This window comes from Passer domesticus, chromosome 17, assembly GCF_036417665.1.
Source record: "Passer domesticus isolate bPasDom1 chromosome 17, bPasDom1.hap1, whole genome shotgun sequence".
In the NCBI taxonomy this organism is placed as follows: Eukaryota; Metazoa; Chordata; class Aves; order Passeriformes; family Passeridae; genus Passer; species Passer domesticus.
The window spans coordinates 2454982-2477364 of NC_087490.1; the positions used below are offsets into that span (position 1 = coordinate 2454982).

At 43.3% G+C, this 22383-nt stretch overlaps 1 protein-coding gene and 1 long non-coding RNA gene across 5 annotated transcripts; one reads left to right on the top strand and one right to left on the bottom strand.

The window, feature by feature from the left end:
* Positions 1–159: 159 nt before the first annotated feature.
* LOC135282423 (uncharacterized) lies at positions 160–8665 on the top strand. Its single transcript, XR_010348602.1, has 2 exons — positions 160–251; positions 468–8665. It is a non-coding gene; the product is annotated as an uncharacterized LOC135282423 (long non-coding RNA).
* Positions 5478–22345, bottom strand: KLHL22 (kelch like family member 22). 4 transcript variants are annotated; one of them, XM_064392187.1, is made up of 7 exons: positions 22144–22345; positions 14026–14347; positions 12588–12829; positions 10763–11481; positions 9454–9646; positions 7728–7961; positions 5478–6618 (listed from the first exon to the last, which is right to left on the bottom strand). In XM_064392187.1, the coding sequence occupies exons 1-7, from the start codon at positions 22171–22173 to the stop codon at positions 6241–6243; spliced, it is 2118 nt and encodes a 705-aa protein (XP_064248257.1). In that variant the 5' UTR covers positions 22174–22345; the 3' UTR covers positions 5478–6240. The 4 variants fall into 4 exon arrangements, with proteins under 4 accessions (XP_064248257.1, XP_064248258.1, XP_064248259.1 ...); XM_064392188.1 differs by having other exon boundaries at positions 14026–14281; positions 22144–22344; XM_064392189.1 differs by having other exon boundaries at positions 12588–12753; positions 14026–14264; positions 22144–22342.
* Positions 22346–22383: the final 38 nt, after the last annotated feature.

A 22383-nucleotide genomic window follows, 5' to 3' on the forward strand; every position in this document is an offset into this window, starting at 1 on the left:
GGAGGCAGGCGGCGGGGCTGGGCCGGGGGTTCGTGCCCCGGTGTCCCGCCCTGCAGTCCCGGGCAGCGGGAGAGCCGCCCCTTCCCCATTTCTCCGCGCGAGTCACTCAGGGCGTCCCCGGCGCACCCCCGGTCGGTGCGGTGAGGGAGGTGGGGGTGAGCGCGCGCCTGCCGCACCGCCTCACAGGGCAGGGCTCCCTCAGTGCTGCAGGCGCGCTGTGACACGGGTCACCCCCAGCCCTTGGCCTGGAGGTATCTGAGGGGGACCCTCCACCTTCTCCCCATCCCTCTCGGCACTTTTTCCCTCCTGGGTGCCGCACAGCCCCAGGCTTTGCTCCCCGGTGCCCCGGGACTGCCTCGGGCCGCTCCTGGATCTGAGGGGTGCCAGCACCCTGTCTGCCTGGTTTGCAGGCAGGCACCACCTCCCCTGAGGTTTTGCTGGTTTTTACCAGTTAATTTTCTTTTAAGGAACAAAAGGGCCCGCTGTGATAATCATCTCTGATCTGGAGATAATTTCCTACGTGCTCTGAGGGGCCGTTTCCTGCCTCTTCATAGCCCTGTTCCCAGATAACGGGGTCAAAGCCCAGCCTGGCCCAGGCGGCAGGGAAGATGGTGTCGCAGCCGCTGAAGAGGAAGGAAACCCCGGAAAGGACTCAGCAGGGCTCGGGGGCAGCGCTTGGCACACGGGGCGGATGAGCTGTTTGAATTTCAGAGGGAGATTGGCGCCGAGGGCCCAGACAGGCACCGAGCTGTGAGTCACGTCCCGGGGGCCGGCAGCGCCGCCCGGCCTGTCCAGCCACAGTGGGCAAGGCCGTGACAAAACAGCTGCGCTGCTCCCCGGAGGTGTAGAAACCTCTGCAGACGGTGTGATTTTAGCTCAGCCTTGTGACTTCGTTTAATTTGTGCTTTTGGTACTCGTTTTGCTTCAACGTGAAATGAAGCAGCACTTGGAAAAAAAAAAAAAGTCAGTTAAAATGGAGAAAGAGATTTAAGATGCCTGTCTCGAAGCTCCTGACTGGACTGTTGTGCAGTGTTATTCCTGCTTTGATGTCTTTCTTTCATGCCCTGCCTTTTCCAAAAGTTCAGTCATTACACAGTCATTTTTTTCCTCTTTGTTCCTCATCCTACGTTGGCAGCCAGTGCCAGCTGAGGTGTCTGGATTGGGACATATGGGCTGTGTCTCTGCAGACATTTAGCAGAGTTCAAATCATCTAAAATGGAAGACTTCTTCAGTCCAGTGTCATGTTTTAGACAAAACCATCCAGGAAAAGTCTCATCATTAAGATGAAAGGATCTTAAAGCAGCCCCTGACTCCATGTGCAGGTATCATTTTACCAGCCGCTGACACACAGCCATCTCCTGGGTGGAAAACAACAGCTGTTAGTCATGTACAGCAAAACAGTGACCTAGAGATGAATAATTACATCTGAAAATTCACATCAGTTGCCAGCAACTCACATCTATGCAAAAAAAATTCATCCATTACTAGGAAATCTTACTTAGAAGCTATACCTCTGATCCATTCCTGCTGGCTTAAGTGCTGGTGTCTGCCAGTAAGAGTCAGTTTTAAACACCTGTAGACAGGCTACAATAGAATATGAAGGTTAAGATGTTTTCTTGTGTCATTTGAACAGATCTGGCTTGTTTGCTGTTTGACCATGGCCAAAACACAGATTAAAAGATAGCACTTTGCAATAATATACTAAATAAATACTTGCAATAATATATTAAATAAAAATTTAAAATAATTACAAAAGCTGTAAGTTAGCAGCAGATTTAGTAACTCATAGTATGTAAAAAGTAAATAAAAATTCCTGCTGCTTCATTTGATTGAATTACAATTTTTGTTAAAATAAAAATCAGATATGCACAGTGATTTTGCCTCCATTTTGTACAGATAATACTAGAATCTCAAAATAGCTGGAACATGTCAGAAATAAGTAGTATTAATTATAAACCAGTTTTTGTGCAGTACTGTGTGGAGCTGGACTGCTGCTGAAGAACCAACACACCCACCCTCCCATCCAGACAGGATTCTAAGGCATGGAGAGGTTTTCAGTTTGGGAGGAACTTCCAAATTAGATGTTCTGAACTTATATTTATGCAGGCTGTGTGCATCCCTCAAGTAATTCCCTCCTCAGTTTTAGCAACTGTGGTTAAACTAAACCAGACATTTTAGGTAAAAGATCCCACATTCTACTTCCATATGAGAAAAAGGTGATTTGTGCATCATTAATGTTTTCTGATAAGACTGGGCTTCAATTCCCTAGACTGCAGACAATCATCTCAGGTGTATTACATCCCTACAAATGCATTTGGTTTAGGAAGAATGGATGCATGGCTGGTGCCACTTTTCCTTTTTGGTACATGTAAATACCTTTATGCTCTTTGACTTTACCTGTTGGCAGCTGAGCATGGCCAGTTTTAGTGCAGAGGAGCTCAAAAGTGCATCAGCTGCCCATGAAACAGAACAAAACCTCAGCTGGCAGAATATTCCCTTGAGAAGGCCCTGTACCTCTCTCCCTGTGCCCAGCTGTTCCTTCTTCCTTTCACCAAAGCTTTGGATCCCATCAGTTGGGCTGAGTGCCAAATAAATTGTACATGTGGCTCATCCCTAAGTGAGGAGAAGTAAATTTCTGTCAAGGGTACAGAATAAGAATCCTTATTTTGTTTCAAATCAAGTACTGGGTATGCTTCCAATGCAAAATTAACAACCCTAATTTAAACTAGGAGGAAAATGGGAAAGGATATGTTGGATTTGGAAGTAGACAGCTGGAGAAGAAATACAGTAGTGAAAGCAGTTATGAAACAAAACTGAAGCAATCACAATCACTTCTGCAAATGTGGAGGCTGAAATACTTCAGGATACAAGTCCACTAATTACAAATCTGGCAAATATGCCTGTACAGCTTTACCTCTGTGCTGGCAGGAAATAGGAAAATAGATCATCAAGGAAGCTAATTACTATTCTTCTGGACTTCCTAATGTATCAGCAGTTTAAGTGTTGGTATTTTGATCACTCAGTTCTGGAAGAGCTGTTTGATTGTTCTCTCACAGACCAGAAATAACTTAAAGCTTTCTTAGTTCATTGTCCATCTGTCCACAATGTCTTGTTTTAAACTGGCTCAGAGAGCTTACTGTAAAAAAAAAAATAGCCTTTTACTGTCAGATACAAGATTGACATATTTAGGACACCAGAGAATTTATAAATTAAAAAACCCACAGAATCAGCTGGAAATCCCTATGAGTAAATGTTTTTCTTAAGGTAACAGAAAGCTTAAGTGGGCTCGTGAAAGTTCAGTTCCTGGAGCATCATTCTTGAGATGAAAACCAATCAATAATAATTACAGCTCTGTGTAACAACCTGTAATTTTTCCTGCAGAAACCTGGAAAATCCTGTTATCAAACCTGAAATATTTCCTATTTTGTTTATGTAGGCAATGGTAGTAAACAAGAAGTGGTTTATGTCTGCTGAGTAAGAGAAAATTGACATTTTTAAAGCAAAGCAATTTGATTATTATTTGGCCTGTGTGTGAGTTTCAAAAAAGGACATGCTGGCCTAAAATGAGCTATTGCTAAAAAAATTATTAGGATGGTTTGAGCTAAACTCGGTGGTTTTTTTACCTAAATGAAATACATGCAAGTAAGATAGTGCATACTTAACTTTCAACAGCCACATTTTGCTCAGATGTGAAGAAATTTTGGGCCTGAAAGCAAAAAGTTATATTTTTATCAAATATTATGTGCCCTTAAGGTTAGTTCATGTAACTTAGGGTTATTATACCACTAAGTAAAAAAAAAAAAGAGAAAAATAATGTAGTGCTAAGGTAGATGATCATCTGCATTAAGTCATTTCCTTACAACTGCATTCTGAGCCTTATATTCATTAGCTTTGCAGAGCATCCAACTGCAACATTTAGTGAATAATGCAATCACAAAATAGCATATCCTGATAAATGGAATAATGGATGGGGTCTCTAGAAATTAGTATTCACAAAATAGCATATCCTGGTAAATGGAATAATGGATGGGCTCTCTAGAAATCAGTATGCACACACAGAAGGAGAGACAGGGCAGAAGGTGGAAACCCCTTCCACCCCCAAGTTTTCTCAAGATGTTTCTTTGGCTCATTAATTATTCATGAACGTCTTCTATTCTCGTATGTAATCCAAGAATTAGCCTCTCAGGTTGGTTGTTTGTAACAGTGAGTAATACCCTCTAGTGGTACACATAGGAAAAGGAGCTAGACAAAGTGATTAATTCTTTTTTCATTGTGAAAGAGGCTAAGTAAGGTTGCATTTAAATAACATAACCCTATCTCTTTGTATAACACAGGGCATCACTGGTCTGTCTAGAGGTGCTGCTTAAAATGGAAAATGCACTGCATTGAATTAGATGTCAGAAACAATCACTTTAATCACTTGTTTGCAGGGGGAACAAATTGCCATTGCAGTCTGGAAGGAGTGGTTCTAGAGACTCCCAGGTCAGAGAGGTATGTCCTTACATCTGAAGGCTACATTTAATTCCAACACATTACAAGTAACACTGTAGCCAAAAAAAGGAATATTTATCAGTCTCTAACATTGCAGTGTAATAAAATCTGTATTTCCAGACCCTGTGTTCAGTCCAGAGTTCACTATCAAAAAATTTTCTGAAAAAGCTCATGATCAGGGTTTCCTGCAGTTACCAGGTCTTTTGTTTTATTTGCCAGTTGGCAAATGTTCAGAGATGGAGGTGACAACTGACAGTGCTGAAGAATGGACTCCAACAAATGCCCCTCTTAACCAGAAAAAGCTATTGAACTTCTTTAAACAAATGTGCAAATACTCTTGACTCTTTTTCCAGAAGCCCAGTCTACTAAGGCAGAGTAATTGAGGTCTGTTTTGAAATCATCTTTGCTTCCATAAACAATACCCCCAAGTAGGGGGAATATCCAGGAAGTGGATGACACTTGCCTACTCCCATGTCACTCTGATTGTCACTGGTTTTGCCTTTCTGCAAGTCCATTATTGCTATAAGATTTAAAAGCTTTTGGGAGTTTTTCAGGATTTTCTGGTGCAGTGATTACTCCACCCCTCCTAGAGGAAGGATCTCAGTGTTCAGTATCACACTGGGTCAGACTTTAAATCAGCTTCTAACCTAATGTTAAGCAAGATGGGAGTCAGGAACCTATTATTTTAAGGTCCCATGAAGGAAGGATTTACTGTGCCTTATCTTTCTCAGCTGTAGTTCCTGGCATTAGTTCAGCTACTGCAGAGTCTTGGACCAGTGTAATCTTCAATATTTCTTGTCATCTCATTCTTTACTTCTTTTGCTGTGGCAAACTAATCTCTGTTCTCTTTATTCTCTTGTAAAGCATATAGTAAAAGAATGTAAAAATTGCCCATCTCCCAGGCTGGAGTAACTTTGCCAATCCTGCTGCAGGATATAATGAAACTTTCAGCCACCACATCACTGTTAATAAAACGGAGACAGCAGTTAAAAAAGTACTGACAAGAATTTATTAATTTATGGTTGAGAACAATAAAATGTGTCTGACAGTGGAATGATGAGATTGCCATATTCTGTACAGAGAGATTTTTCTAGAAATCTTCATTCCACTGTGTTGACAGAACTTGCAGTATAGAAGTTCAGGAGTGGGTGTCAGTTCACAGACTCTCAGCCAGTTACAAGGATGGCTGCATGCCCAGATGAAATGAAGGTTCAGACTTTCCTTCTACTCTTCCTGTTTCTGTATGTTCACTCTTGCTGAAAAACTAATCAAGCTGTCTGACACCTGGCACAGGAGGGCAGCACTACGTGTTACCTTCCTGTATTAAGCTGGCTAGGAAGTTTTATTACCCAAAAGAAAAGGAAAAAAAAAATCTCAAGAAGCTATTTTGAGCTAAAAGCTGGAAGGAAAGAAGCTAGTCAAGCTGAGCCTTCTGTGCTTTTTTTTTCTGTCCATGCTGAAGGCTGAGAAAAGCCTCTTTCAAAGTACAAGAACCTCTATACAACTGGGGGGAAATGGCATTGTGTGGTTACTTTAAAAACGCTGCTTCTGGCAGGTGGGCAGGTACTGGCTGTAAGTGCATTTTGTGCAGGACACTTGCAGATGGGTAGATATTGACTGTGAATGGCATTTTGTGCGGAACACTTATTTTTAAAACCTTTAAATACTTTTATGATATAAGAAAGACATATAAAATCTCTCAAGTACTTTCCCCAAGCCTTAATTTCCAAGAAAAGAAATTAAAGTTTTCTAATCTTCACTGGAGTTGTCGAATTCCTCCCAGTCTGATACACTCATAACTTCTGGTGGAAAGTCAAGATGATGCTTCATTCGGTCTGCGTGCCACTCTGAGAGCCACTTCTCTGTTTCCATTAAAATAGCCCTGGGCAACGTGAGGACACAGGCAGCCATCCCAGAAATATCATCCTCCAGCTGGGGTCCTTCCTCCCAACAGTCTCTCTCTGCATCATAGATGTGCACATAGTCCATGCGGATTCCCCTGTTGTGGGATCTGCCTCCCAAGACATAAATCCTGTTGTCTAAGACTGCAATGCCTGGCTCTCCGTGTCCTGCAGGAAGTGGACATACATTTGTCCACTGATCAGTGCTTGGCTTATAGCAGGCAACCTGTAAAACAAAAAAAGAAAAGAGAGAAGGCAAAACTGGACTTGTATCCTAGTGGCAGAGCCTGGCCATAAGGTAAACTATTTAGGAAAGAATATTATCAGTCTTTTGACAGTGTGTTGATAATGGAGACAGCATGTGACTGTCTAATACAGGTACAGTGCTCAGCAGAAAATTGTACACAGTTGCCACATAGCTTTGAAATCACAAGTTCTGACCCTGCTGCTGGAGTAACAGTTGTATGTCATTCCAAAAATGTATACAACAGTGAAAGAGATGGGGACATGTGCTAATATAAGCCCAGACATAGTTCACCAGTTGCATTAGAGAAGAAATGCTGGAACATACAAATATGACAAATCTGCTGAGTTGTCTCTGCACCATATGTTGGAGAGTTTCAGATTTCATTGGGTAACTGCTTTCATTTGTAGGCACCTTCTTATCATTCAGACACACTCTTCAGCTAGGTTTAATTCTGCCATCTCCACTGGCTCTATAAAAACAGTTACTTTTTGTATCTTTTCAAGTCTCTAGCCATTCTAGAACCTGGAATAAGGTTCAAGAGAATCCTCTCCAGATGTCCCTTACCATACTGTACATTTTAATTGCATTATACAACTGCCATCCAACACATCCTTAACAGCTCTGCACACTGGTAATTCAAAAGTCCTCCACTATAAAAAATGAAAAAAGCCTCTTTCAAAGTATAAGAACCTCGACACAACTGGGGGGAAATGGCATTGTGTGGTTACTTTACAAACGCTGCTTTCTGGCAGGTGGGCAAGTACCCACCTGCCAGAAAGAGAGCATAAAGTAAATTTAACTGATGTGCTGCTTACTGGGCATGTGCATGCCAATGAAGTTATCCATTAGAGATGATTTAAAATTGATTGAGTTCCAAGTGCTAGAGCTTTAATGCTTTGTGGGTGAGACAAAGACTTCAAGACAGCCAACGGTGAATAAATCATTGCCAGTTCTGCAGGTGAGTGGGGAAGAGCTCGTCTAGCTGAGCAGGCAGTTTTATTTGCATACTTAGTAGGAGAAATACATTACACCTAAGTGCCAGCATGCAGAAGAAGCCAAGATCAGAGAGAGGTGTGACGTGGTCTCACCTGGTGAACGTCCCTCCTGTAGCCAGAGTCGTTGTTGCTGCCGCCGATGACGTAGAGCTTCCCCAGCAGCGCGGCCATGCCGTGCCACGCGCGCCTCACGGGGCCGTCCGCCAGCACGTCCCAGCGGTCAGTCCTGGGGTCGTAGCACTGCAGCTCCTTCAGGTAGTCCTCTCCTCTCCTCCCACACGTGATGTACATCTTCCCATCCAGCGCTGCTCCCGCGTGGGCGTACACCTGCAGCACCAACGGCAAAGCAAGGCTTGAGGTCTGCATGGTGTGTTTCTCCCGGTTTTGAAGCAGGGAATGGACATGAAGGGAGTGACATTGTTCACGAGTTATGCAGAGATCAAAAGCAGAAAGGATTTTCTTATGGACAGTTCTTTCTGAGATATTATAATTGTGAATTTCTGAATGAAACGCACTAGAATTTCCAAAAGTTCCAAAACTGCAGCATTCTGTCTTTATTGTTCCTTCATACTATAACACTGCTCCCTAATCTACTTGAAAGCCTTTTTACTGGTGATTTTTCTTATATACAATCTTTCTTTTTAAGATATTATAATTGTGAATTTCTGAATGAAACGCACTAGAATTTCCAAAAGTTCCAAAACTGCAGCATTCTGTCTTTATTGTTCCTTCATACTATAACACTGCTCCCTAATCTACTTGAAAGCCTTTTTACTGGTGATTTTTCTTATATACAATCTTTCTTTTTAAGATATTATAATTGTGAATTTCTGAATGAAACACACTAGAATTTCTAAAAGTTCCAGAACTGCAGCATTCTCTGTCTTTATTGTTCCTTCATACTATAACTTTACTCCCTAATCTACTTGAAAGCCTTTTTATTGGTGATTTTTCTTATATACAATCTTTCTAAGATAGTATAATTGTGAATTTCTGAATGAAACACACTAGAATTTCTAAAAGTTGCAAAACTGCAGCATTCTCTGTCTTTATTGTTCCTTCACACTATAACTCTGCTCCCTAATCTATTTGAAAGCCTTTTTATTGGTGATTTTTTTTATATACAATCTTTCTTTCTAAGATATTATAATTGTGAATTTCTGAATGAAACACACTAGAATTTCTAAAAGTTCCAGAACTGCAGCATTCTCTGTCTTTATTGTTCCTTCATACTATAACTCTGCTCCCTAATCTACTTGAAAGCCTTTTTATTGGTGATTTTTCTTATATACAATCTTTCTTTTTAAGATATTATAATTGTGAATTTCTGAATGAAACACACTAGAATTTCCAAAAGTTCCAAAACTGCAGCATTTCTGTCTTTATTGTTCCTTCATACTATAACTTTACTCCCTAATCCACTTGGAAGCCTTTTTATTGGTGATTTTTCTTATAAAAGCAGTGTTATCAGGAATGCAAGTTATTCTACTTAGTAGCACTCAATTCAGGCTTTTTGTATTTTCAGCAGTGACACACATTTATTATTTGTTTTATTAATACTTTTAAGGATTAACACAATAAAGGTGCAGGCAAAATCAGCAAGAAACAGGAAAAATAAGCATTTAACTGGAAAATGTAAATTACATATGCTATTATTTCATTTTCTTGTCATCCATTTATTGCATATACAGAGTTTACTGCTTTCCATCTGAACATCAGCAAATTAAAAGTTTTAAAAGTTACACATGAGAAAAACATCAAGCAAGATTAAATCAGGAATTGGGGGACTGTGGTAGTGTGTGGCTAATGCACTCCTTACCTCCTTCTTCAGGGGTGTCACATATTCCCAAGTGTTGGTTTTAGGGTCATACCTCTCCACTTCCCTCAGGTCTTCATGGTAATCTCGGCCTGCGACGGCATAAATATAGTTGTCCACGACACAAACACTGAGGTCAGCATGCTCCTGCTGCAGGGACTGGATCTGGAACCATCTGTTGTGTCGTGGGTCATACCTTGGAAAAGAATGGGATCAAAGGAAGTTATTCCTGCAGCTGCAGAATCACTGCAGGAGTAGCAGACAGCTCCGTGGATGTGGGTTACTGCACTGTCTTCAGCTGAAATTGAGCTCATCTCTAAGTGATGTGGAATTTGGCCTTGTCAGCATTTTATTATTAGCAAAGTTGTTTTATTCTATTTATAGAAGATGTACTTTAGCTGACATAATCATGCTATCATAGCCTAGGTTTTCCATTATCTTGTACACTGCTGGCAGGTTACATATCACAATCTCTGTTTGCACAAAGCCTTTCTACAAGGTAACACAGTCTAAAAATAGCACAAAGACTGAATCTGGATCTTCAAGAATATGAGAAGGGCATAAATATGTGGTGGGTTCTTTGATTCTTTTCCCCAAATATCTGCTGCTCAAAGTGAATCTCATGATTCACTTTCATGTCAAATTATCTCTCTCATCTGGAAATTTTAGTTACAGAGAAAACTGGTTGAGAATTGAAACTATGCATGTCATAAAATAAGAGCAACTCAGCTAAGACTTGTAAAACTGAGCACAATATAAAGACAAAAGGTTTTAAATCTGTTTTTGCAACGTAATGGGCATGAAGGTCCAAACCTGCTCCTCCCTCCTGCTCTTCCCTGTGACACAGTAGTACAAAAGGACTCTGGAATGCTGCTCTTGTGCACACAGATTTTTGAAAATCTGTCAGTAGTAGCATTTTATTTCAAATCCTTTTGTACTGGGACAAAAACTACACATAGAAGACTTGCAGAAAATGCTAGTTAGAGAACATCTAGACAGCCTAGAGTTCAGGCTCATTACTGCTTCCCACACCTTTAATACTTCCCTCCTCCAACAAGGCAGAAAGAAGTAGCAGTAATACTCTTGAATGAGTAGCTGTTTTACACTGTCAGGCTTAGCTGTGTCTCACAAGCACTGCTGGGAGCTTCCTGAGCTTACTATGAAGCACATTTCTTGTGTTTTCTTTCAGTGAGGCTCCTGCTAGGTTCCTGATCATTTGGCTGGTAAGTGTACTGACTGTCTGCTGGCTTACTGACTCAGAAAGGGCAACAGGGTGGCAATAAAATTAATAGCAGGATTATGCTTATCTTACCTCCAACACCTTGACTCTGCTCGAAAACCACTTACATTGTTGTCTCCACCAATTAAATATACAAAATTATTGAGAACAGCAATCCCTTGGTTGGACATTCTGGGGGCTAGTGCAGCTGTAAAGTGCCTCCACTCCCCCAACAAGGGGTTCAGATACTTGGCTTGATCACTGAGGACAATAGATGGAGTAGAATGCATCCCTCCAAATCCCACCACACACTGGAACTCTGATCTCAGCTGTGTCTGGGAGCTCTGAAGCATTGGCTGAAGACATTCATTCTTGTGGTACATTAATGCATCTGCAACTGTATCTTTTAAAGGACATGGACTTAATTTGTCATGAAGCCTTTGCAGGATCTGGGGTTCCATCAGAGGAAAACGAACTGTCTCAAGTAGCTTAAGGGGCTCCATCAGGGAGACCTGATCTGTCTCCAGTTCCTCTGGAGAATAATGATAAAAAAGTGCTCCATCATAAACTTCAAACTCATAGTTAACCTCCAAACGGTTGCTGCTGAGAAGGGAGTAGACCTTCTGCAGGGGCAGCTGTCGGTACACTTGTGTCCTTGAGAAAGCTGTAAAGTTCTTCAGAATGTAGGAGTCCAGCTGCTCACTCAAATGCTTTAAGTCATAGTGGTCAGCTAGTCTGTACACGTCAAGGATGTTCTCTTCATCTACCCAGGACATGAGGAAATCACAACAGAACTTAATGACTTCTGGAATCTGCAAAAGAGAGAGGTTTTTCATTTCAGACACCACCTGCCCCACACTTGAGAGACAGGGGACTGAAGCCTGGGATGACTGTAAGGAAATTGTCCACGACATGTCTGCTCTCCCCACAGTCTGACACCATGGTCACTTGTGCCCTATTCACCTTTCCCCAGAGAAACAGAACTCAGCATGGGTATGTGGGTGAATATAACACCATGGCTCTTCTAGCCATGCTCTACTGCAAGAATAAGTTGGCTTCAGGTGCAATGTGCCTTCCAAGACACGTGGGACCCTGGGCTCTGCCTGCTCTGCAGCCTGCCTGGGAGCAGCCAGGAAAACACACACAGGACATGGTGATTACAGTCACCACGTGCTTGCTTTCCCAGAGCACTACAGACATGCTATATCAAAGATTATCTGTAACAAATATTTCACTCAAGAGCTTAGGAAGCCATTGGAAAGGAAAATGAATATTTAGTATTGTCTTCTGAACACAATTTGAAGTTGTATCTGGCAGAAGGAAAAAAGAACTATCTGCTGTCCAGGAGCCCCTCTGCTAACAAAGTGTGTAAAAACCAACCAAAGCAAGAAATCACCAAGTTTAAGATTTAATACCAAAGCCTTGTGCAGCAGTTAGCTGCATGGGAAATTAGAGAAAAAAAAAACTTGTCTTAAAAGCACATGAACTCTGCACTTAGTGCAAACCATAGTGGCAGGATTTCCTGTAGTGATGGGGTCAGGAGAGGTCATGTGCCTCATCTTGAGAAGCACAATTTCTGAGCAGCAAACCCTATTCCTTACCATAGGCCAGGGATATTCTGTTTCAGGGAAGCTTTCACAAACAGATCAGTGAAAGTGAATACTATATAAAATGCTCATCTAGATGAAATGGGTAATGTTTTAACTAATTAAACCATTGGCACAAATGAGATGTGCAAGGACCCGTTCATTGCTCCTATCCTTCCACAGTTACTTCCAGTGGATACAGCATCCTAGAAATGCTTCTTATCATGCCCATGCTCCCTTCTTAACCCTCCCTCTAACCAGATATCCACATTTTCTGTTTCTTTCATAATTTGTTTCTTGTTTCTTTTTTGTCACATCTCTCAGTACCTCACCTGAAGCTGACAGGCTGCAGCTAAGGTTTCCTGTACACTGTTCACACTGAGTTCCAGCTCAGAAGTGTAAATGAAGTTCAAGATTTTACACATCGCATTGTAGGAGATGCCATGAATATGAACTTCTTCTTGTTCCATCTCTCTCAATCCTCCTGCAAACATTCCTCTGCAAAACAGACAATGGCACGTGCTATGGCAGATTTGCATTGAAGCTATTTCCAGTTTGCTCATCTTATGTTGTCCTGGGAACATAAAAAATATTCAGAAAGACAAAAACCTAGCTAGACACTTTAAAGTGATTACCTCTTCTCTAAGTTAAGAGTACAGACCTTTAGGACCTAAGAAAGTAACACTTCATTGTGCAGGAAAACAGTAGGGGCAACCTAGAAGGTACAGTTCAGAGGTGAAGGACTTAAATACATAATATATGTATTATATACCCAGTATATATGGGTAGTCAATAGTCAAAGGCAGATACTCTGGGTGTGGGGGAAAAGGAAACAAAGAGGAACTAGGGACAGTGGGATTTTTTTCCAAGGTAGAGCAGCTCTTCCTTCAGTTGGAAATTTGTCTGGATTGTCTTGGGTATTTGCTCTATGAAAACAAAGGAAGTGCTCATCAAATTGCCCAGGGACTGCCTGGTTAATGGCCAGAGAGTCACCCTATAGGCACACAACAGTGACCCACCTCCAGTGAGTTTTTGTGTATTATGAATAAATGATCACCACCACAGGCAAAGTCTTACAATGCTAAGGATATGTTAAAAGCCACTTAGAGTGCACTGAAGCAGAAGACACCAGTTCAGATAGTGTCTCCTCTTTATAAACCTCCAAGTACCACAGTGAATTTAGTGGAGGTAAGCTCAGTGTGAAGGAACAAGAGCTTTATTTCTGCAGAGAAATAACAGAGATGAATAAAGCCATAGTTAGTGTTTTGAAACAGCCTGTCACTCTTGCGCTGAGAATGACACAGGAACAGGAGGGAGGCAGTATTGTAGAAAAAGCAAAAAAAGGCTAATTAATTACTTTATTATATCATATTACATCTAAACTGAATCTGCCAAGCACTAAACTGCACTCCACTCCACAGAATCTCGTGACTGTCAGCCGACAGTCCTGACACACACACACGCTTGGCCCTGCTAGGCCAAGGAAACAAACACCATCACTTTGGGTAAACAATCTCCACACTGCATTCTACTTTGGCATGATACAGGCACGGCAAATGATAAGAATTGTTTTGATCATTCTCTGAGGTTCAGAGAATGTGAATCCAAGAAATATTCTTGGGAAGACTGCCTTGCTTTTCTCCATGAGGACAAATGTGGCTACAACAGCCTCAGCTCCATCTTACAGGTCTGATGCTGGATTCAGGAGTCTGCCTGGACAGAAGCTGTGGATGCCCCTAACAGGCAGACACGCTGGTGGCTGCAGCCTACCTGAAGTAGTCACAGGAGGCGGCCAGGAGGATGCGATGAGCCTCGATGGGTTTGTCCTCCACCAGCAGCACCACGTCGAAGAGGACGCTGCTGTCGCGCAGGGCCAGCAGCCCGCTGAGCAGGGCCTGCGAGTGCTCGGCGCTGCGGTACGTGCTGCTGCTGCGCTGCTGCGCCGCGGGCTCCAGCGCAGCTCCGCGCGCCCCGGGCAGCTCCCGCTCCTCCGCCATCCCAGGCACCGGCTGCAGCAGAATGAAATCTGTGAGGCAACACGATCAGCAAAGGTTTGCGGCTTTTGCTTTGCAAGTGGTCCTCTGACCCTTGCCTGACACAGAAAATAAAGCAACTCTTCAGCCAGTGGAGAGACACTTCTGTCCTGGAAAAATGATACTGAAAACACACAGATGGACATCAGCCCACCAAAGTGCTACAATGAGGTTTTCCAAAAACAGGTGTTCTGACTCCTGGGTTTTCAGACCAATATCAGAGTATGTGTCACATGGGTATTTTGTTTTCTTAGCAAGAGTTTCATTTCCCAATCCAAAACCAAACCCCTTATTACTTTTGTATTTCTGCATAACCTGCAACAAAAAATGGACAAAAATGTTGCCAAATTCTAAATTGCCTAATATTCTCAGGTAACTTTTCTGCAATATAAACTGTACCTTGCATCATTCTCTTAATATTTTACCACGGAATCTCCTCTCTCCCTCTGTGTTTGCTTTCTACATTTTCTGTAGCTAAGCACATTTCCAACCTCAATTGTGCAAAATACTGTACAAAACTGCAGGCTTCAAAGTGAGTTTCTTTATTTTGGCAATTTCAAGTTAGCATGCACAACTGCTTTCCTGTGACTCCCTGCAGAGAGGAGGTATTTCCTCCAGAATGAGCACTGTCCAAGGCTATCCTGTACCTTTTTCTAGGTAAAAGGCCACTGACACACTGGGAAGGTCCCCTATGGCACACTGGGAAACACCTGTAAAAAGCTATCTGCAAGTGATTGTGTTTCATGTCTATGGTTAAGCAATCAAAATCTCATGAGTCCTCTTCTGCCATCCTGTAATTTACCCTGTCCATTGTCTTTGAAGAATGTCAGAAGTTGTAGCAGTCAGAGCTGATAGACTCTATCCAGTTGTCAGCATGCATTAAAAAAACACCCCCCATTAGCAAGAGGAAGTAAGTGAGCTGATGTGGCTGCTAACACACTCAGAAGATCCTCTCTTCAGCAGCCTGGGAAACAGCTTAGTGCCAGAAGGGATAGTCCAAGGGGTTAGCAGCAGTCAGGGAAGCAAAAGAGAACAAGCCCTGCAAATCCAAAGAAAGAGTGAAGAAATGGAACCATTGTTTAATTGTGCCAGCCACAGACAGTGAGGGCAGCACTGGAGATCTCAAAATACTGCAGGTATTCTGGGTATGGGCAGCAAGGAAGGAGCTACCCAGATGACACCAAGAAATATGAAAATGTTTCTTGTTCTGCCTGAGGAAGGTACCCTACACTGCCCAAACCAAAAGGAAGGTGGTGCTGCATGGTGAACAGGATGGAAAACACCCTGAGAAAGTGTATTCACGTTTATCTGCTCTTTGCCAGCAAAACCAAGACAGCAGCTCAGAAGAGGAGCTCTGACAAGACAGCCTTCTGGGGAACACTCAGGTCCATTAGGGAGGGAAAACTATCCATCATCAGCTGAAGAGATGAGTCATGGCTTATTTTTCATGACAAGTTGATGCTTTCCCTAGAAATCAAATGAAAGCAGACAAAACATTAGTGTATCATTGAATTTGCTCCTGGGGAATACTAAGAGTGATGGATTGAGGCAAGGGAAGTAATGTAGTAAGAAAGGCAAGTGAGTGTTATATGATGTTGATCAGAAATTTCCCATTTCACTAAAAGGAAATAAATGCAGCAAAACCAAAGTAGGGTGATGTATGGTCCAAATGAGGAACTGATTAACTCTGTTAATGTGGTTAAAGCTCCAAAACATGTTATATTTTCCTGTTCTTAGAGAGCTCTTATCAAAATAAGTCCCTATGGAAGAAAAATCACTGTATCAAAAAGCAGAAGTAAAGGCAACAAATTAACTACTTTCTGAATCCAAGGACATTTCAGGATTAGGGGAAACAGCATGACCTTTGATACAATTTTATAATATATCATATACTGCATTCATTGGTGGGAGAGAGGCCAAGGCAAGGTAAGTGAGAGATAAAACTCCACGGGCCACTGAAACCCTGTAACAAGTGGTAGCAAAGAAATGTATTGTAGGAGAATCAGGTTACAGACAGAGATACATGCAGGGTAAAGTGGGAAACCTATATAATAATGCAAGCCTTTATTTATTTAACTTTATTTAATATGACTGTAGATAGTTACTGCTCAGAATATATTCTCTACCCAAATAATCTGAAAAGTAACAGAAAAGGGATCAGGCTTTCAGCAAGTAAAGCCCCAGAAGAGATCTGATCTTACAAACGTGGTAACTGGAGCCAGGAAGATTAAATGATATTATGAAAGAGAGAAAATAGAAATACATTAAAAGGATAAATTATTTAGTGATTCTGTAGCCAGTATGAGCATTAGTGTCTGAATAGCTCTCAGTGACAAGTGGGGGCTGTCTTGGAGATCTGCAGGGAGTTTATCTCACACTTGGTTTGAGCAGATACAGGCTTCAATTATGCCACAACCATCATCAAGAGCTGGACAAACCAGCTCTGCTGTGACCACCCAGTGTGGCCAAGAAAAGATGCTGGGGGTGCAGCTGAACCATCCTCCACAGCTGATTTTTGGCTGGTTAACAGCTGAACCTACAGATTTTTTTTTTGCTACGCTCTCCTTTCTGAATTCTGGCAGTCCTGAGCTCCTGTTTCCAACTCCTGCCCCTGGGCTGTACCCCAGCTGTCACTGGTGAGCTGGACTGTCCCTCAGGATGGTCACTCATGCTTGTACATCATCCTAATGAACTGCTGCCAGCCTGAAAAATTAAAGGTGAACATTTGCAGTGTTAGTCTATAAAGTCTGACTGACATATGTGGTTAAGTCTTCCTTGAGCCAAAAGCCTCTTAGCTCCTGCCTAGGTAGTTTCAGGAGCTGTAAGAAAAGAGGTGTAAGAGGGTGGAGGGACCAGGGGGTGGCTGTGGGGGACGTGGCCAGCAGGATTCCCTCAGCTGAGTGTGCTCAGCTCTGCAACAGCTGCAGCAGGAGCAGCTGGGGTCGGGGGGCAGGAAGGTACAAAGCAGCTGCTGTGGCAGGGTGAGTGTTGTGGGCTTCTTGAAGAGAGAAGTGGGGTGGATTTGGCATTTGAGTTTTCTGGATTAAATGCAGTGTGTTCGCTGAGCTGATTGATCATTTTGTGTATTTCTTTGGGTATTGTTCTAAATGCTGATTACAAAATTGCTGAGGAGGGATGTTGCTGCTAGCACAGCACCCTGCTTCTCAAACCGTGTGGCCTGACCAGTGTGCTTTGTGCCTTTGTTGCTGTCTAAAAAAATCTATTTAGCTTAATCTTTATTAAAAAAACATAAAAACAACAAAAGCTGCCTAAATATAATGTAAGCAGGACAGTTCTGGATAGAGAGAGAACAGGTTTGTTCCTCTATCCTGAGCTTCTCTACTGTCAGCTTCTTGCTTTTAGTAGTATGTACCTAAGGCCTCTCTGCTCTCTTATTTCTGTTATTGTGAAAACAGCTCTGTGACTGAGACAAGCTCTTAGAAATTTGAGCAATATGTTTTCTTTCCCTTCTCTTCTTGAGAAAGTTTCTCAGCACTGGTCAGCTGTTAGCAGTGAGCTTCAGTTGCTGAGTACTGCAGAACTAACCCTGCAGGTGGAAAAGAGCAGGAATTCTTTGACTTCACTGTGCTTCTTTAACAGCAGCAAAGATAACAAGTATTGTCTCATGTGCTGTGGGATGTTGTCTGCAGAAACAGGGAAGTCCTTCTTCTGTCCACTTTGAAATTGCAGAGAAAATCAGGATACTTTTTTTTTTGCTGGCTGCACAATGTATTTGAGCCTGCAGTTATGTTAGTTTGTATTTTAGAGGATGTGGGTTGTTGTAGTGATTAATTTTAAGGTATTACAATTGAGTTTCCAGTACACAAAGAAGAAAACATATGGGATCAGTAATTGCATGTGCATGTCTGCAGGCAACTGTAGAAAGATGTTGACTGTTTGGTCACTTTGAATCAAAGAGTTAAAAAAATTACAGCAGGCAAAAAAAATCCCCAAAAATGGAAAAACCCTCAGGGGTATCTAGAAACACAAGACTGCTCTTTTCCAGTAGACTGAAGTTTTCTACATTCTGTGTCTGGATTCCATCTGGGAACCAAGAGAAGGCAGCCATGCCTTGCAACGGAGGGAGCAAAGAACTGGAGTATTTCCTTCTCTTTCCTGTGTTATATACCAAGTTCACTGTATCACTGGTAATAAGCCATGGACACAGTGAAAGCCAAGTGTCTCGGTGACCTGCAGGTAACTCTGTAGTTGTCTTGTATTCAAATTCTACAACATGCTTCTGCAGATTAGTGGCATGAAGAAAAGTAGAGGTCTTAGGCTTCTAATTATTCAACTGAAATAATTCATTAATTATGAAAAGAGTAATGATAATTTTTTTTTAAATAAAATCCCCTCTCTGATCAACAACAGAATACTTGCTCTCATAATAAAGGTATGTGGCTTATGACTGAGGAAGTTGGCACTGGGACAGGAGGAGTTTAGGGAATGCACTGTAGTTTGATCAATGGCAAAACGGTGAGAAACTGGTATGCTGGTTGCTCTTGTGCTCACTAGAAATCCTTATCCTTTTCAGAACACTGGGTCTAGGAATGGAGTAACTCAACTACAAGCAGAGGGGAAGGGAAAAGTTAAAGGCATGGCAAGATAGGTAAGGTAGAGAAGAATGCAATGTCTGTCCTAGTGATATTTTTCAACACAGATCAATTGTCACACCATGGTGTTCCTGTGCTGCCATTAGAGCTAACTCAGCCTCTTTTCTGGGGAGGGATGCTGTGCTTTAACATGGTACAGATCATTTACAGTGCTGAAGTCTGTTGTTGGTGTTGAGAGGTATGACACACACCCAGCCAAGTATTCACCCCTTGTATGAGCAGCATCCAGCCCAGAGAGATGCCCCAAATGTCAGGTGCATGAGTGGGTTTGGGGGTGTCTTTTTGTAAAGTTCTGCTGACAGCCTGGATTCTCTGCTGTAGAGAAATGGCTGGGTGCAGGAAGGATTAACCAAGTTAGTTTCTATGGAAACTCAGACATTTCTGTATTCAAGAGCTCGTGGCTGTCAGTTACATCACTACAAAGAGGTGTTTTACGCAGATAGTGATATTTTCTTGTGCATCAACTGTGCCCAAAATAAACTCGAGCTCGCTGGTGTCGGGTATCCAAATCTGTTTAGCTTACTGCCATATGGACAGGTGCCTCGAGCCTGGTGGGGGTCCCTTGCTTTCTTAGAAGTGTGGAATCATTTAGACTGGAAAGAAACTTGGGAGGTCTCTAGTCCAATCTGTGCTCAAAGCAGGGAAACCTTCAAAATCAGGTCAGGATGTGGAGAGCCTTGTCTAGTCAAGTGCAAAATCACCATGCTGTCAGTAGTCAGAAAACTCATTGTTTAACCACCACATTAATTTTCTTCTTTAGCTGTGTGAATTTTTTCCCAGCAATCTGTGACACTTGCCTCTCATCCCTGGCATGCTGTACCACAAAGGAGAGTTTGGCTCTACATTGTCCTGTGCCCATTAGGTAGCTTAAAAAATGTCACCTGGCTCTGCCCTTATTCTTTTTGCCCTGTGCTGAACAAAATCCAGTGTTCTTGCCTTGCAGGTGCTTGTATCTTATTTAAGTGCTCCTGCCCTGCATGGCTTTTCCACTGAATTTTCAGCTTTTTCTTTCAGTAGAGGGCTCAAAACTGGGCACAGTATTCCAATGTTTTTGGGATTATGAGTGCTTAACAGAGTGGGAAATAATTTCATATGACCTACTGGCTGTACTCTTGCTAACACAGCCCAGTATGAGGCTGGGCCTCACTGGAGAAATCACATCAGGACCCCTGGGGTCCCTTCTTCCAAAGCTGCCTTGCAGCCAGGCTTGTCTCCTACCTGCTGTGATATCTGGAGTTACTCTCACCCAGCATGACTTTGCTTTTGCTGTTAAAAATGATGCAGTTCCTCTTGGTCCCCTCTTGCAGGCCATATCCATCAGAGCTTTCCCTGACACAGAGCGTGGTGTGCTGGTTGGGATCCAAACACATTAGGCCCTCAAAAGTCTTAATGCATTGGAGGAATTTGAAAATCTGTGCCCTAAGGCTGCCCACACCTTCATCTCTCCCTAGGGAACAACAAGGTTAGGATTTAAAGCAGGCTTCAGCTGCAGGAGCAAAGTGTGAGTTGTGCTGAGCCCTGGGGGCTGCAGACCTGCAGCAGGACCTGGCTGTGCAGCACAATTTAACAGGGCACAGAACACACAAACACAGCAGCTAAGCCAGGAGCGTGCAGGAAGGGAGGCAGCTGGGTGCCTGCCAGAAGATCTGGGGAAACAAACGTGATGCCACAAACAATGTAAAATGAAAAGCAAAAGTATTGCTCATTCTGACTGGAGTGCAAGTAGCAGAGTAATTCACCAACTGGGTGATCATTTGTAATGGGCACTTGCTACATGGAAGCCAAGTGAGTTCATGTTATGTGTAGATAAGACTTAAGCCAGTTTCATGTTTTTCCAAGGAAAAGGGAAGGCAGAAGCTTTTATCAGTAATTATTCTTTCAGAATCCTTCTATGCATTCACAACTGTGTAAAAACAAATATTCTAAAATACTCCATTTTAGGAACCTTCTACAAATACAAGAAACAACCCAAACAACTCCTTTTGACCGAGGTCCCCACCAAAAGAAAGAAAGGAGGATATCTGGTGTCATATCATATCTCAGCATTGTTTTTCAGCACCCAAATGATGATGTGCTTTTGCCTGGTCTGTACACACAGTCCATCACTAATGGAAATAAGCAGAAACACACTCTGAATTGACTTTCTGAGCCATTTTCATTTTCTAGCATTAGCAGTATACTTGAAGAGTGGGAGGAAACCAAAAGGTGTGGCTTGAGGAACAGCTTCTGCAAATGCTGCTGCCTCACAAATGCTGGCATTCATTCCTTTCAGCAAACACCTGGGGGTTTTGCTTCCCCCCCTGCCCCAAACCCATTACAAGTTATTTCTAAGACATATCCAGAATAAAGCACCTCATTTAAAATGACAACACCACCATGGAGTATATCTACACTTAAGTAAATGGATATTTAAAAATATTTTTTCCTCCTGTGAATAATAGTATAACATAAAGAATATGAGCTTTCTAATTTGAGTGTTTTACCTTATCTGTAGCAGATTTGCAACTTACCCACATTCACAGAACTGCAATGTTTTCTTTGCGTAATTTTGGTGTAAATTATAAATTAGCCAATCTGCTCAAAGAATTTTGAGAAACTCAGGTAGCTGCCAAGACTTCAACCTGATTTACTGAATTGCTTAGATCACATCTTGGCTTTTTAAGTATTCCAAAAAACAAGGAGGAAAAAAATTGGAAGGTAATTATTTCTATGCCAAACACAACACACAAATGACCTGGAAAAGAGCAAGGGCCTCTTCCAGCACTTCCCACCTCCAGTTTCTCATGAACATGACTTTTTTTCATATTATTCACCACATGAATTTTATCCCGGCAGGCGCCTGTGGCGTTCTGACCCACGGCTCAGACATTTCCCAGCAGTGACAGGGAACGAGCGGTGCTCCCTGCAGGGGAAGGTGACCTGCAGCAGCTCCCTGGGGCAGCCTGGCTGCGGACCGGCCCTGGGGAGAGGTGCCAGGCAGGCCCGGCAGGGCTATGGTTCTGCTTTCTGTAGCCGGGCTGGCCTTGCCCTGGCAGCCGTGCTCGGCCCCGGGCTGCGGGCAGCGCTGCCCGGCCCCGCGGGCCGGCGGTGGGGCCGGGGTCCGCAGTGGGGCCGGGGCCCGGGCGGGTCGCGCTGCCATCAGCCCCTGCCGTGAGCCGCGGTGCCCGCGGGCACCCTGCGGGCCCGGGCCGGGACGCGCCCCCCGGGCCGGGCCCGCTCTCCCGCCCCGCCGCAGCACCTACCGAGAGCGGCGGCGGCGCCTCCGCCTTCATGTGCGGCCCGGAACCCGCCGGGCGAGGGAGGGGCGGCGGCGGCCGGAACCGGCGCGGGCGGCGCGGGCGGCCCCAGCGCGGCCCGGGCGGCGGCGGGGCCGTGCCCGGTGAGCGCGGGGCCGGTCAGCGCCGCGGGGAGCCCGGAGCTGCCGCGGCCGCCGCCGCCGAGGAGCGCTCCCGGGCCGGACTACACTTCCCAGCGAGCCTCAC

Coding starts and splice junctions, on each gene's coding strand:
- KLHL22 (XM_064392187.1), bottom strand. CDS start 22,173: ATGAAGGCGGAGGCGCCGCCGCCGCTCTCG. Junction 14,348..22,143: donor AGGCGCCGCCGCCGCTCTCG/GTAGGTGCTGCG, acceptor TTTCTGTGTCAG/GCAAGGGTCAGAGGACCACT. Junction 6,619..7,727: donor ACAGGAGGGACGTTCACCAG/GTGAGACCACGT, acceptor TTTGTTTTACAG/GTTGCCTGCTATAAGCCAAG.